This window comes from Perca flavescens, chromosome 14 (assembly GCF_004354835.1).
Source record: "Perca flavescens isolate YP-PL-M2 chromosome 14, PFLA_1.0, whole genome shotgun sequence".
In the NCBI taxonomy this organism is placed as follows: domain Eukaryota; kingdom Metazoa; phylum Chordata; class Actinopteri; order Perciformes; family Percidae; genus Perca; species Perca flavescens.
In genome coordinates, this window is record NC_041344.1 from 6,163,559 (window position 1) to 6,179,326 (window position 15,768).

General features: G+C 40.0%; 1 protein-coding gene across 1 annotated transcript; it reads left to right on the forward strand.

Moving 5' to 3' along the window:
* Positions 1-3,197: 3,197 nt before the first annotated feature.
* styk1a (serine/threonine/tyrosine kinase 1a) lies at positions 3,198-14,592 on the forward strand. The gene is made up of 9 exons (XM_028598156.1): positions 3,198-3,284; positions 9,910-10,096; positions 10,225-10,461; positions 10,691-10,872; positions 11,355-11,435; positions 12,290-12,498; positions 12,916-12,956; positions 13,251-13,347; positions 14,313-14,592. The coding sequence occupies exons 1-9, from the start codon at positions 3,198-3,200 to the stop codon at positions 14,506-14,508; spliced, it is 1,317 nt and encodes a 438-aa protein (XP_028453957.1). The 3' UTR covers positions 14,509-14,592.
* Positions 14,593-15,768: the final 1,176 nt, after the last annotated feature.

Here is a 15,768-nt window from a genome sequence, read left to right on the forward strand (position 1 = left end):
CATTACCAGGACTGCGCTGGATACCCAGCCAGGACACTCGCGCACACACACACGCTGCATTGCCACACAGGGAGAGACATACACATGCATGGATCTCCACACACAAACACACACATGGCACACACACACTCGTTCTCTCTCACACATATTCTGACATGGTGTAAACTAGCTCCAGCAGGGGTTACCCCCCATGCCCCAAGCTAACTGCCCACCCCTGTGAAGTTAAGTCAGCAATGGACAAGAAAACTAAATGTCAGAAATGTCAAACTGATTCAAAATACTGTAGCAAATACTTATTGCTCAACATCTAGAGACATGGGGTGGAAGGGGTGAAGTAATCGCCCACTGCTGCAAAGACCTGGGTCGATCCATGGCAGCACAGCTTCCGGCTTGTACAGGAGCTCCATCAAACACAGCTACACTGTTTGCATGTGTGAAGCTAGGGATGTAGAATTTCTTTGGAGTTGTATAGCAACTCCTATTGTCTGGTCACTATCTGTGTGAATAATATATATATATATATATAATAATCTAAGTGGCAATTGAGGGACAGCGTAAACCTCTGTTTATGCTGTCCCCTTTCTGGCATGTGGAAAAACTGGTGACTTTGTGTTGTCGATTGATCATTTTAACATACACTTGCCTCCCAGCTGTTAATGAAAAATTACTTTTGGAGTTTTCCATTGTCCCGTATCATCTATCAAGTGATCTGGATTCCTGGTTTGATTCCCGATATAGGAAAAGGGAGGTGCAATGACGTACAGTGGTAAATCTAATAGTGAGCCTGGATGTTTGCTTCCCTACGGTGTTCTTCATTACATCACCAAATAGATTTTCAGTGGTCAAGATTACTGGTTTTAGCCCAGGAATTATTACTAGTAAAATGGTTCTACATTCCTGGATGTGCTGTATGCTGCTTTATATGCAGACGTGCTTCGTATGTGGGCCCTAACTCAAAATATCAAGTGATTGTGTAGTAACTCCAGTTCACATCAGTTGTCAAGGCAAAACATGCATTACCAATGCCTTTAAACTTATTTAATATTACCATGATACTGAAGGTGGGAAATTAAGGTCCACCAAACATCAAGAATAAAGTAAACCTGTCTACATAATACAAATACATAAAAAATTACATTTTTCATGTTTTAAAGTGTTTTAACCCGTGTTTTGGGGATCCTAATAACGGTAAAACAAGCTTTTTTGTACTAAACATGTCCGTGTCGCACTCATTAAGATGTCATTTGAACAAATTTCTGTTTACCTGAGTGGGTATTAATCTACCTGGGCGGGGCGCCCAAGTATAACCCATGTACGGGAAACACTGAGGTCCATTAAATAGATGCATAAAGATCAATATGGTGGCTATTGTGAAACCTGACCAAAGTGCTGGCAGTGACTGGGTGTGTCAGCACACCAGCTTGACTTTATAAAAGGAAGGAGGGTGGGGGTGACGCAACAGGTGAAAAGTCATTATTCAACACCAGTACTGAGCGCGCGCGCACGCGCACACACACACACACACACCAGTGTCACACCTTTCAGATCAAATAAAAGTGATAAGTGCATTGGAGTCTGCTTCCTTAATATCTTGCCAGCATGAACACGGTAAATAAAAAAAAATTCTTAACGATTCAGTACGATCTTCAATACTCATGTATCTACTTTGTGGCTTTTATCAAAGAATTTCTAATATAGGAAGAAGTTCCACTCCCTCGTTACTTCCGGCTTCTGAACTGGTAGCAGTTCAACCAGAGTTCCATATAGGGGGCGCTCACAGGCCAGTGCAGAATGAATGGGACTCTATGGAGCTATACCCCTCAAAATCCACTTTTCTCAGGATATAAATTTGTGTCTAGTAATTTCAATGTTGCATTCGAAAGGGTAGGCTAAGAAAATACACACTGTTGGGTGTTCAATTTTTAAAAGTGGCTTTTTTGTTCTAAAAAGCCTTTTAAAATGTCAGTGACATACACATATACGGCCAGAGATACTGCTTTACGGCAAGCTCTGAGTCGCTTCCTTTGTTCTCTTGAGGCATCGACAACACAGCTGACAGGTAAGACTCTCCCTGTCAATACACATGCTAGAAAGAGGTTTGCTAATGTTTTAAAGACCACGCCGAAATATTCACTCTGACATTCAGGCTCTGCTTCGGATGCCGTCAAGCGGGATCTCCGGTCGTAATCAGTCCTTCACTGACCAATCAGCATTCATTAGCATAATGCTAGCGTGTTATGGGCTACAATGACTCACCCTGTAAGAAATCAAAAGGACGTAAGTACTCGTTCATTCAACTTTCGACCTATAATCCATGTTGAACTTGCAAAAACTACAATCAAATCTGAGGTTTCTCAACGGCAATCAGGCGAAAGTGACACATTTAGCCATCTAGCTCCATAGACTCCCATTCATTTTGCACTGGACCGCGATGACCCCCAGCGGAACTGCAAACAAATTCAGTACAATGGGGCAATGAGGGTAGGACTAAAACCTTCCAAAAAAACTCTTTGACGACAAAATCAGTGGACAAAAAAATCCTCTACCTGTGCTGGGTTTCATTTAGCAACTGAGATCAACTGATTACAGAGGTCTATACATACAGTACACTTGTTTGATTAAAGTAGATGCTCGTAAACTTCAAACTCTAGGCCTCATATTTTGGCCACTTAATGAAAATGTCCTAATTTATCCACACTGAGAAAACACAATAAGAGCAAAAAGACAATTCTAATAATATCTTGACAATGTTCCTAACATTTTCCCTTTTGTTACTTTAAGGAATCACATTACAGTACATTCAATTGTTTGAACTTTGGTTTTGATATTTCACCTCGACCATTATAAAGATACAACGTTAAACGCGTGGGTGACAGAAAAATACGACCTGTTGCACCTCCACCTAGTAACCCTAAGTCTGTCGAGTTGACAAACATAGCCAGCAGTCTGTAAACTTGATGCACACATTAAAACACATGAACAGGGAGACAAACATGCAAATAGCCAATAAAATACTGAGTGTAAGGTGTGTGCAGGTGATAAGAGTGGCAAGGAGGGTGTGGCCAACCTGAGAGAGAGAAATACAGAAATAGAGAGAGAGTTGTGTAGCCTGTGGATGTCACTGTATACTGCAGACTGACTACTAAAACATGAAAACAGAGGGTGGACTTTAATTTGTCTTGCAACTCCACACTTACATGGCTCGCAGGGACAGCAAACTACACGTTTTGGATAAGAAGAGCGCACAGAGTTTGACACCTGGAATGCCGCAAAGAGTCAGCCAGGTAAGATGGAAAAAAACTAAAACTGTTAAGGCAAATTAAATCCTGTGGATGTGTGACTGAAACTCAGTCTGCAATTTAACAGCGGCCAAATCACTCATTTGTGATGTGATTTCCACGTTTGTTTCAACACGTTCCTGCTGAAATCCATCACAGGACAAAATATGAACGTTTATATCACAATATGTGTTTGTGTCAATGCACTGCAATATTCCGTATGTGTCTGTGTACATGTAAGTGCACATCTACATACGGCACTGTATGTGTGAGCAGATGGTATCTCTGTATCTCTAATGTCTGTGGAATCATCCCATCTGAGGTGCATCATCACACATTCAATGTGTGTTTTGACCCACCATTTTGTTTGTATATTTTACTCGTCTGTGTGTCTTTAACAGCATATTTTAGTACCTGTTTCTGTAGTGTGGCGTGCATGTGTGTGTGTGGGTGTGAGATGGCCGGTCTTTTGTTGTGCATGCAGGTATGTGTTAGTGCAGGGGTGTAATTGCCACATGTGAATGTGAAAGAACAATGCAGACAAACCGGTTCATTGACATACATTATTTCTAAAGAGTAAAGGACAGTGTCTGTGTTTTGTTTAAAAAGGATTCTTACATACCATTGTGACTTCATAAGGAAGTGTCTCACACGGAAAGTATATTTTATAATAAGATTGTTTCCATGCCATGAGAGGGGAGGATGACACTGCATTATTACCACATGGAACAAGTCAAAACACAATTTGAACCTGTTCTGTAATGTCCTTTTGTCATGAGCAAGTGTCTTCACTTATAATGCCAACAATAACTAATTACATCACCTCAGCCTGTAGTGTACATTACAGTACATAACGTGTGTTGAACTGTTTGGTGAAACAGTTCTCGTAGGCATGAAAACAATTTCTTAAGTATTATTTGACTGACTGAATGTCAGGCGAGTAGTGTTTGGATTCTACCAGTCTGACAGACAGACTCATGGCTACATTTGTTAAACAAATTAGGAGGACAACCGTATACGTGCCGGTACATATACATAACGGTTTCCAGGGCGTCCAGGTTGCAGCAATGTTTGTGTCCCTAAAATAAACATGCGTTGTTCCTTTTAACCTCCCGATTTACCTCCTGAATATAAGATCTACGAACTGTGTTAAATATATTTTTTTGAAAATACTTGGGTCACACTTTCAAGTACACAGGATTAAATTTCACCATTTAGTACACGCTCACTTCCCCTGTAACTTCATATTCTCCTTCGGTCATGTGTTAATGTATTTCACCTCCTTTTGTGTTTTTTTGTGTTGTGTTCGCTACTGAGTTTGATTTACAGTTACAGTCTTTCCTCGGATAGTCACTTGTTAGTAAAGTTAGGCCACATTCAGACAGAGCGCTTTTTGAAGGAATTGAAAGGCAGGCCTTCAAGCTGCTCTTTCTTAAATTGTAGGTTTACACAAAAAAAGGTGTGGTGCCCCTCACGTTTTGCAACCTGCAAAAAGGGTTAGGATTGGGTAGCTCTGTCTGATTGGAACCTTTCCATTTGATTACATAAGGATGAGTGATGTGAAAATGTCCCTAACCGCACAGTGTCAGGGGTTTCCCCTGGATAGAAAAGTTTCTAAAAAACCTGGCATATCACAAAACAAAACAAAAAATATTTCAAGAGCCTTTTTGTTACATAAATCACTACCAAATGTACATGCGGTAGCAATATCACACAGGATGTAGCAGGATGATTGGCTTGCACTGGTCATTCACATTATCGACAAGAAAAAGCAGAGACAAGCAAGGAGTATTTGTACCCCTTTTAGCTGCTGACTTTCACCTGAATATGTCTGTAGTTACCAGTTAGCTGTCTTGACAAATGCCTTATTGCCAAGTTTGTTTTAATTAGGAAAAACAATGTGGTGATGATCCTAGACTCTCTCTGAAGCTCACTGAAAGACAAAAAAAAATAAAATCAGCCTTAAATCTAAAGGTGTGGACACACAGGGCTGAAAATCGTCCGTTGGACAGTCTGGCGAGGTCAGTGACCCGAATCTGTTTGGTGTGTCCCGTGCCATCATCAGTTTGGGGGGCTGTTGGCGTTCATTTTGGCCGACCTAACGTGTTCAGTCGGGGGCAGGACAGTCGGGACTCTCCCGGAAATGGGGAGCGGAATGAGGTGACTAAAGTCTCTCAAAATCTGACGAAACTCTTTTAAACTGACCTTTGTTGTGCTGAAATGAAGACATATTTAGCAACTGCACGGCCTATTTCTATCTTAAAATGTTTTCAGAAACATGTTTCAGTGAACTATTTTAGTACAATATGAGATCGTATTCTGAACGGCCGCCATGACAGTCTGGCTTTGAATTTCCGGAGAAAACAAACCCATGTGACGTGTTTGCCGGTTTTCATTTCTTGGGCAACATTACAGATTAGAGCCGCCTGCTGCTATGAAGACGTATACGTTTTTTACGTCAGCGTCGCCTCAGTGTGTCCCGGGGCAGTTTTTTGGACCTCTGGGACGCGACTGATCATCTCGACTGGCTTTTCTGTCAACGGTCGGCCGTCGGCTTACTGTGTCGGCACCTTTACAACAATCTAAATAAGGTAAATATAACAATAATGGTGTGAGACACTAATAGTTCTAAAGAAATGTTAAAATAAAATATATCTTGTGTATCATGTGTGTGATGTGAGAAGTTTAATGGGCTGCTGAAGGCCAGGTTATCCTTTCCAGGCTTTTGTGGATTTTGGATGACTGCTGAGCGATGGTAATGCTGATCGCTGCTCCTCTATTATCTATGTAACTGAGAGCTGGTTAACTATACACATAGAAAACAAGTCACTGAACACTCCTTTATAAATTTGCTGTGTGAGTTCAGATAAAAAAAGGTCACAGTTAATATTTGCTATGTATTTAAGTATAATGTCAATAAAAAAAAGAAAGAAGGCCACAGTAAATATTTACAGAGTCTAAAATGTTGATATCTTTCTGGGCGTGTGCCCTGCTGTTTACTGAACTTCACTGATAGCTCCTAAAGCCCGGTTAAAATCCGAACCAGCTACTTCATCTAGCTACTACTGTGTTTGGAGTTATGAGAGGCAGATGCCTATCACTCCGTCTAAGCTTAGAGGACTTAGGGTTGCTGCTAAGCAGAGGTAATGCTGATCTCTTCCTCCAACTGATAGTAATGTTGACCTATCTGTGTTCCTCTCCAGCATGTCATCCAACTCCACGGCCGATAATCTGTGTGCACCGTATGACCACCTCTGCAGTAAGGACACAACTGCCACTCTTCATCTCTCTCTCATTCTCACCCACGCTTTCTCACTTCACACTCTCTCATCTCCCTTTTCCTTGAAATGCTGTTTGTCTAATCCTCTTCACATTCTTCTTCTTTTTTGCAAATGTCGTGCTTTCTCTGCAAACCTAAAATACGCCTATATTCCAATATTTGATAGATAAGGTTAGAACTAACTGACAACGGCTATGGGGAAAATGAATAGGAAAATATTGGCTCAACCTAATAATATTTCACATCTATACTTTACACTATTTTGCTTCAGCCTCTGTGGCCTTCTCTACTGTATCTATCCTCCAGTTTCCTCACACTTTATCCTTTCCATCCTTTACTTCTTCACTATTATCAATTTAGTTCTCTGCCTACTGTGTATGTTCATTAAAGTAAAATTCAGCAGCTACATCAGTTTTTTTTTTTTATGTAAACCTAGTACATCAGCTGACAACAGACAAACGGGGAATGCTTCTGCCGAGGTCATGCTGGCATCAGACCTACAGTTACTTGATTTGTCCTGGTAACCAATTTGCAAACAAAAAAGTTTGGTTCAAAGCCATTTCTTTGAACATGATACCAAAGACGTGATTTCTTCAAATCTGACAATGTATTGGTATTCAACAACCATAAAGTACACCATTATTTCTGTATACTCTGAAACTGCCCGCCTCCGTCTACATTGATGTCGCAACATCCAGCCTCCAGATGTCCCATTACAACTAAGATCTTACAAATGAGGAGTCCTGTGTTGAGTTACAACACTGAGTTTTTAACAGGAATATACCCTTTTTAAAATATTATTGGTGTTATGTGGCCAGGTTAACTCAGTTGGTAGAGCAGGCGCACATATTTAGAGGTTTACTCCCCGACGCAGCGGCCGCAGGTTTGACTCCGACCTGCTGCCCTTTGCTACATGTCATTCCAATTCTCTCTCCCACTTTCATGTCTTCATCTGTCCTGTGCAATTAAAGGCCTAAAATGCCCAAAGAATAATCTTAATATATATTATTGGTGTTATTTATGATATCTAACCATCTAAAGTTAGGGTTGATTTTGGTTTATTTTCGCTTACGTTCAATGCATTTATTTTTGTCGTCATTGAGCACCTTAAATTGTCTTTACTCCACGTTTGTTTTTTTCACAGCACAAACTCTGCTATAACTCTGATAATAGACTAGGAGTCAACTGATCAATAGAATGGGAATGCTACACGTCTTATGTTAACAAACATGTAACTGGGTGTAAACAGGCTAAAATGTTGGACTTGTATTGAGTCTTTGTGGAGGAGAGGTGACAAAAGTTCAAGCTCAAATATAGTCTTTCATGAGAATGACAAGAAAGGATTCATGCGATCCAGAAAATGCTTTTGACACACCTGAGAATGTGTCCCAACAAGAACATGTTTACACGGACCAGTGGCTTACATTCTGGTTTATCCTTTCTAACAACATTGGATTAACATCAGGATTTTAAAAACAACAAGTGTATAATAGATTTGATGGCTACTGCTACAGCTAATGTGCGTTGTAGTAATGTTATTAAAGGGTGTGTTGGTCTAAACCGAGAATATGGTATTAAACAATGTAATATTGGGTAAAACATTGTGTAACGAGGAAAAGAAATTTCTATTTCCTGCCAGGCAAAGCTATCAAAAAACCAGATCAGTGGCTCAACAGGACAATGTATGTAATCAATCAGCACTGTCTGAACCTTTTATTCTCTGAGTCTGAATGACTCATTGTAGTGCCAGTCTTACTGCCTAATTAATTTTGTTATATTGGCAATGCAGTAACAATGCAGCAGGATAAAAGTTGTTTAACGTGACAATGACAAAGAGTACAACACTGTTGTGACAAATGCATTCCACATGCCATACTCATATCATAGTGACAGAAAGTACAGGAATGAAGACAAAAATACAACAACAAAAAAATGACCGCATTAAAGAGCTAGCAGTGTGTCCAAATAGACGATGAATCTATAACTGAACAGTGTGAATTCCTGAGCTTTTCCAGTTTTTGACTGGGAACTAGGGTTGGGTACCTTTCACATCTCAACCAATACCACTACAGTTTAGTTTACTTCGGTACTTTCCCTCTGTAGTTACAAAAAAAAAAAAAAATTTCATTTGTAAAAATAATTCCAAACCTATTTACTTAGAACACTACTTATAACGTTACTTATTTAGAATATTTTACACTGACAGAAATTAAACACAAACAAACAAACCTATTAAATTGAATAATTATTCTACTTTTATTCTTGTATTTGTATATTATTCTATTTTAGACGGTTTTATTTTCATCATGACCACTTTTAATTGCTCTTTAATGTTTCACGTAAAGCATTTTGAATTGCCTTGTTACGAAAGGTGCTGTAGAAGTAAAGTTGCCTTGCCTTGCAACCTCAGCCTGTCAGTCAGTGCCCAGGGCACAGAAACCACCGTTGTGCCGCCTCGTGTCAGAGGAAATGTAATGTCAACAGCACCGCGACACCCTTTTGGCTCGCCATTAATATATCGCGGTGAAAGGTGTCTCCATGGAGTTTTGAGAAACTGTAACCACACCGTTTGACTTTACGTGAACCAATACTCTGTAGTACCAACGTGATTTGGTCGGTACTGGTAAAGGAACCGGGTTCGGTACCCACCCCTACTGGGAACTGATTATTTAATTTCTGACATGTCTGAGTGTTTATACAATTGATTGGCTTGTACCATTGCAATACAGATATATTTTTTTAAATATCTGTATTGCAATGGTACAAGCCAAAAAAAAAAATACAGAGTGAGGGTATTGATAGTTGTTGCACTCACATACCATTGTGCAGTGTTATATTCCAGTGTCATCTAGCTATATATCAACATATCAACACTAGTGTAAATGGAGGATGAGGTAATGTTAAGATAGAACACTAGTGTAAATGGAGGATGAGGTAATGTTAAAATAGAACAGCCTGTCAACACTTGAGAGAAGCAACCTTTTAACAGTCAAAGTACCCGAAAGAGAAAACTAAAACCAAACCGGCACAAAGTTACGCACAGTGAGTGAGATTTCCATAGCGGAAAATAAGGTTATCCAGCAATAAAAGACAGCGTCGCAAACCCCTCTCTCTCTCTCTCTCTCTCTCTCTCAGGGGGAAGGTTTCTGCTCACACACACAAAGTCACACTGACTCAGGAAAGCATGAAAAAGAAACAATAGGAGTATCGACAAATAACTGAACCGTTAAGGAGTATCGACAGGAGTAGTAGTAGTATTGATGAAATACTTAAGAATACCCACCCCTACTTGTACATGACATTTACACATGAATGTCTCTTTCTCTCTCAGTTGTATTGCTGCACATGCAGGCGGTGATCATCGTCCCTACAGTGCTCCTCCTGGGAACCCTGATCACCTTACTGGCCCTGTGCTTACTGAAGTACTATGGACCCAAACATAACCAGACACAGATCAAAGCCCCTAAACCCTACCACAGCTCATCGAACGGACCCAATCAGAGGCACAGCCACAGACATCACCTACAGGGCGTTGATGGTAAGCAAGCATGCATAAGTCTCGGTGTCCATCTTATTTTTGTTGTAGTTTTCATTTGAACTCAAGTAACCAAAGAACTACACAAACAGATGTATTATTTTTCTCTCTCTCTCTCTCTTTCTCAAAAGCTCCCGTAGGGATAAACCCACTGGAACATGAAGAGTTCCCAATGTCAGTTCAACAAGTGCAGCAGATTGTCAGGCCAACTCTGGCTGCAGTACCTCAGATGTCCACAGAGAGGCATCATGGAGCCTTTAACCAGGTCACTGCCCTGCCAGTGTCCTTCTCCATCAGGCATAATGATACAGTCAGCCTATACAGAGCCAGCATGGACAACAGAGAGGTCATCCTGAGGGTTCTGAAAGGTAAAGTGAGCTGTATAAAGCCAAACATATGTGCGTGCGTGTGTGTGTGTGCAGTAATGCAAATGTGAAGATGGGTGTTCTTGAAAAAGAGAGCACTGCTTCTCAGTGAATTTCTTTGGCTGATTAAAAGTGAAACAATATCCTGTTAACACGTTTAACTGTTCTGCATGGCATTTAAACCGACGACAATAAAGTCTCTCTTATCTTATAAATCTAACCTCTTCCTCAGAAAAAGCAAACAGCAGTGAGAAGCAGCACTTTTTGGGTTTTGCTTCCTTCGTGTCAGGACTGGGGCGGCACCCCTCCCTACCTGAGCTGCTGGGTGTGGTTTCAGTGCAGCCGCCCCTCATGATGGTCGTCGAGGAGCTGCAGCACAGGGATCTGCTGGGGTACCTGTGGAGATGTCGACAGGTACGGTGATATATTCATTTACAAAACAAAGGCAGGTTATTCAGAGTCAAATGGCAATATTTAAGACCGTTAAATTGTCATCTGCAAAAGAATAAGCTTATTTTGAAGATAGACACTGGTGACGAATGATTTTAATCTAAATGGGCAGCAAAACAAAGAGAGGCCATTATACAATTATTAAGGAACATTCAGTCCAGCCATGGTTAGGGTCATGTAGTGCAGAAAAACATCTGTATGGTTTGCTATTTATGCTAAGCAATATATCATACTACTACTGAAAGGGAGAGACACCAGCAGTATCCATAGTTACTTGACAGTGGCAGGTATATTTAGCTGATTATGAACAGAGAGAGAGAGGTACATCACATTACATATAAAAACAGGTCTGGTAGTCTGACTCAAAATTCTAGTATCCAACCATAAGGAGATTGACAATAACTCATGTGAAATGTTTTCCCTTTCTTCCTTCTCCCTCACTCAAGGATAACTCGGGTTTAGAGTCTTCATGTGAAATGACAGAGAAGAGGATCTTCACCATGGCAGGACAAGTGGCCTCTGCTCTGGTTGGTAGAACTGCTGCTATTTCTATTTTCTCTCTCTCTCTCTCTCTCTCTCTCTCTCTCTCTCTCTCTCTCTCTGCTTCATGGACCAAAATACTGTATTTGTGGGAATTAGTTGTGAGAGAACTTTATTTATATAGCACATTTCTGCAACAAGGCAATATAAAGTGCTTTACATAGAAGATTAAAGAGCAATTAAAAACAATTAAAGTGCTCATATTGTGCTTTTTGGCTTTTTCCCTTTCCTTTATTGTGTTATATATCTTTTTGTGCACATTATAGGTTTACTAAGTGAAAAAGCCCAAAGTCCACCCCAAAGTGACTTACCATCTCCAACAGAAAACGCTGTTCACAAACTGCTCCAAACAGCTCTATTGTAGTCCAGTCTTTACTTCCGTGATGAACGTGCATGACTTTGTAACACACGCTATAATGCTCGCCTAGCTGCTAGCATGGCACGCCCTCATGCTCTGCAACTGACAAGCTAGCAGTGCTTACTGCGCATGTACAACTCCCAACAAAGATGGAACAGAAGTGAGATGTCTCACTCTGTAGCTAAAACAGAGAGCTCAACACACAGGGTGAAAAGAGGAGCTGCAGCAATGTGCAGTACAACACAAATATGGTGTTTTCTGAAAATGAAACCACATAAACCTATTCTGGTACAACCTCTAAATACAATTATGAACCTGAAAATGAGCATAAAATGAGCACTTTAAAAGCTTTCTTAAGGGGCAATAGAAAACAAAGTATCCTTGCAGTGCTAAATTTTTTGCATATCCACAGCCAGGTCCTAAAAACAATCCTCATTTCCAAAATCCCTCTTAATACCCTGTTTCTATCTGAACATCTTCTAGGAGTACCTACACAGTCAGAACTGCATCCATGGCAACGTGGGAGCACATAGCGTTCTGGTTGGTGGAGATCTGACAGCGAAGCTGTGGGGATTGGGCCCAGCCTACCGCAGGAGAACACAGGCCGTTACACCGGGGCAGGACATGGAGATGAGGAAGTGGCAGGCCCCAGAAGTGCTAGGCAGAAGAGCCGTCAGTCAGAGCAGTGATGTGTGAGTGCCCACTGTAAGAATATTAAATAATGCCATTAGGATGTCTGAATACAAACAAAGTCATTGAAATGTCCCAGCCGAGTTATCACGCTTGATGTTGCAGCTGGATTATTATCCCAGTTTATCTCAGGATATTGAAAAACTAAGCTATTTGAAATGTTGAAATTCACGTTTTATTTGTTTACAGTTTTATGTAATTAATAGCACATTTCACCACCGTGTATAATATAAGTATAACATAAAGAGGTTAGAGTATGCTTCATACAAAGAGATCAGCTGGATTTTTTTATGTGATCAAAAAGAATAATAAAGGATGCGTTTCTATGCAAATTTGCACCTACTGTTTATAGTTTTATCTGGGACCAAAATCCTTTCCCTTTAATAACATAATGCCCTTCTTTCTCTCTCTTTTAACAGATGGTCTTTTGGTTTACTTCTCTATGAAATGGTCACACTAGGTAGGTGTTTTAAAATTTTAAATACACCTTCAAGAGAAGTTGAGAAATAAGTGTGAACTCTCCTTAGAAAGATAATAAACAGTAACAGTAAAAACATTTCTACAATTCCTACAACAGAGGTGAGGTAATTATAAAGCCTAAACTAGATACTAATACAACACATTTTTAAGAAATGTAAATTAATATTTCCCAAACTTCTGTGATTCTGTATTTAGTGCATATTCATTTCTCTATTTAGTGCATATTGGTTAAGTAAAGGGACTTAAATCTAATACATACTCCCATGTAATACAGGTGACCCACCATTTGCCCAGATAGTGGCGAATGAACTTCTGCAGTATCTACAAAGAGGAAAGCATCTCAAACGGCCGGCCACCTGCTCCAACTCACTGTAAGACAAAAAATGATAAAATAGTTTTATATTATTTTATGTATGAGTAAGGTTAACGTTACGTACCAATCTGAATCCATATCACAAGTAAATTTATCATAAACTAAACATCAAGTATCAAAATATCAACGTAACTTAACATTATATATGGTTAGAGTTTAATAGGAAAGCACTTAACATGTAAATTGGGGTCATCCCTATGTTCCCAGGTCCTAACCTTCTTTAGAAAAAAGGTCCTATATTCCCTGTTTTTCCCAAAAAGGGTCCTATGTTCCCCTGTAGCAATACATACCGGGGTTCTATGTTTCCTGCAATCTCTCAATCTGGGTCCTATGTTCCCCGCAATCTATGGGTTAGGGGGTTAGGGTTACATAGGCCTATGTGCCATGGAATTTGGCAGTAATGGTGGAAAAAGTAATAGACTGGGGAACATAGGACCCTTTTTTTTGAAAAAGGGGCTCATGTTCCCCAGTCTCATACAAAGAGGGGAACATAGGACCCAGGGAACATAGGACCCTGGGAACATAGGACCCTGGGAACATAGACATGCTCCCTGTAAATTCACTTAGCTTAGCTACGTTAGCTAGCTAACACCAGCTAACGTTAGTTAACGTCAATGTCAAACTTAGCTTTATAACTTGTTAGTTGAGATAACTAAAATGACTGCGTAAGTTGCTTTAGTTTTGTTGTTGTTTTACTTTAGCCAAGTAAGACAAACAAATTTGTAAGTAGATAAACTAATGTTAGATAGGTAACGTTACAACAGTTGGTTAGCTAGCTAGTTAGTTAGCTAACATTAAGCTAAAGAAAATTCAAACGGCCGACCACGACACGTCGCTCATGAAGGACTCCCCACATCATTAAAATGTTGTATATTAATATGCAAACTCTAAGTTTCTTATCTAGGGAGAGAAACATATGTTTTTCGCTGGGTGTCGGTTTAACATTGTTACCATGTTCTGTAGGTACTCCATCATCAAAGCCTGCAGCAATTGGCGCCCCGAACAACGTCTCTCAACGTTGGAGCTCATTACAACACTTCAGGAGGGAGAGAAATCAGCCAATGGGCGCACAGTTCTCAGAGTGCCCGAACCACTGGACATCGAGAAGTACCTGAGGGAGGCGGGATATGAAGAAGCATACAACTACGCTGTGCTCTAATTCGCTGAGAGCGGCATCAGTCTGGACTACATTGGTACTGTTACTACGTACATCGTAATGTACGCTATTGGTGCATCACGCCTCCTCGACTCCCCCACTTGCCTCCTTTCCTCGTCTTAGTCCCTTTCTCTGAGGAGGAACGGGAGAGACGCGAGGAAATCATGCAAGGAGAGAGGAATCGAGCAAATGTGTTTCAGCTAGTTGGAATAAAAAGAACACACCATTATAGGCCTGTTTAGTAAACTGGATGTGATAGCCGCATTCCTAATTCAATGTGGAAGTAATCTTGAAGTAATCCAAGTATTCAGAATACGTTACTCAGATTGAGTAATGTAACGGAATACGTTACAAATTACATTTGTGGGCATGTATTCTGTAACAAAATACGTTTTGAAAGTATCCTTCCAACACTGGCTATCAAATAAGTGTCATTAGATGCAGCATGTAGGTCTGGCAATGGGCCAAGGACTTCTGCAAGAATGAAGAATTAATGAAAAATAACTTTTTAAGAACATATTAGGAAAAATGCATATTGTTTATGAAAAACAATTTTAGTTTTGTATTTGTTTTTACTGTTGGAACACTTTAACCTTTATGTTTGAAGAGTAATATATGGACTGTAAATATGTATTTTTCTGTAAACAATCTTTGGTCATCTAAAAACAATTATATAATGAAAGAAAGCAATGCAAGTTCTTTGCCATTTCTAACTGTAACAGAAGTGTTTATATTCTCAGGGGGAAGGGGGGGGCACCTTACAACAGTGTGAAGGGACAATAATACTATGTCTTCGATATATGGACGATCAAATGATGAGGAATGCAGACTTTTTCTTTGGGACCTGAAAATAAAAGCTTTAACTGCATCTTTTTGCATCATTACAACACAGTTAGCATGATACAATGTATTCAAATGACACCCCTTTTGCAGGGTTATTTGTCATTATCAAACTAGTTAGCCAGAAAAACTAAACAAAATGTCAGCTGCAAACAGTTTGACATAGTCCTGCAATTAATGTGTATTACCCACCAATCCAGAAAAGCCGATAAGATGACTGCTGTCATCAATAAATGATCAATGGTCATCACATTTTGTCTACTTTGTGACAATACTGGTATTATTTCAAACCCCATAATTAGGCTGTACATGTTACACCGTACTCTGTGTTTTCCCTTACCTTAAACTGAACCCAACCTTAGCCATAACCCAAACATATCATCTCTGGGACACTTAAACATAACCCAAGCCCAACAGGATGTT

Coding starts and splice junctions, on each gene's coding strand:
- styk1a (XM_028598156.1), top strand. CDS start 3,198: ATGGCTCGCAGGGACAGCAAACTACACGTTTTGGATAAGAAGAGCGCA. Junction 12,957..13,250: donor CTATGAAATGGTCACACTAG/GTAGGTGTTTTA, acceptor CATGTAATACAG/GTGACCCACCATTTGCCCAG. Junction 13,348..14,312: donor GCCACCTGCTCCAACTCACT/GTAAGACAAAAA, acceptor CATGTTCTGTAG/GTACTCCATCATCAAAGCCT.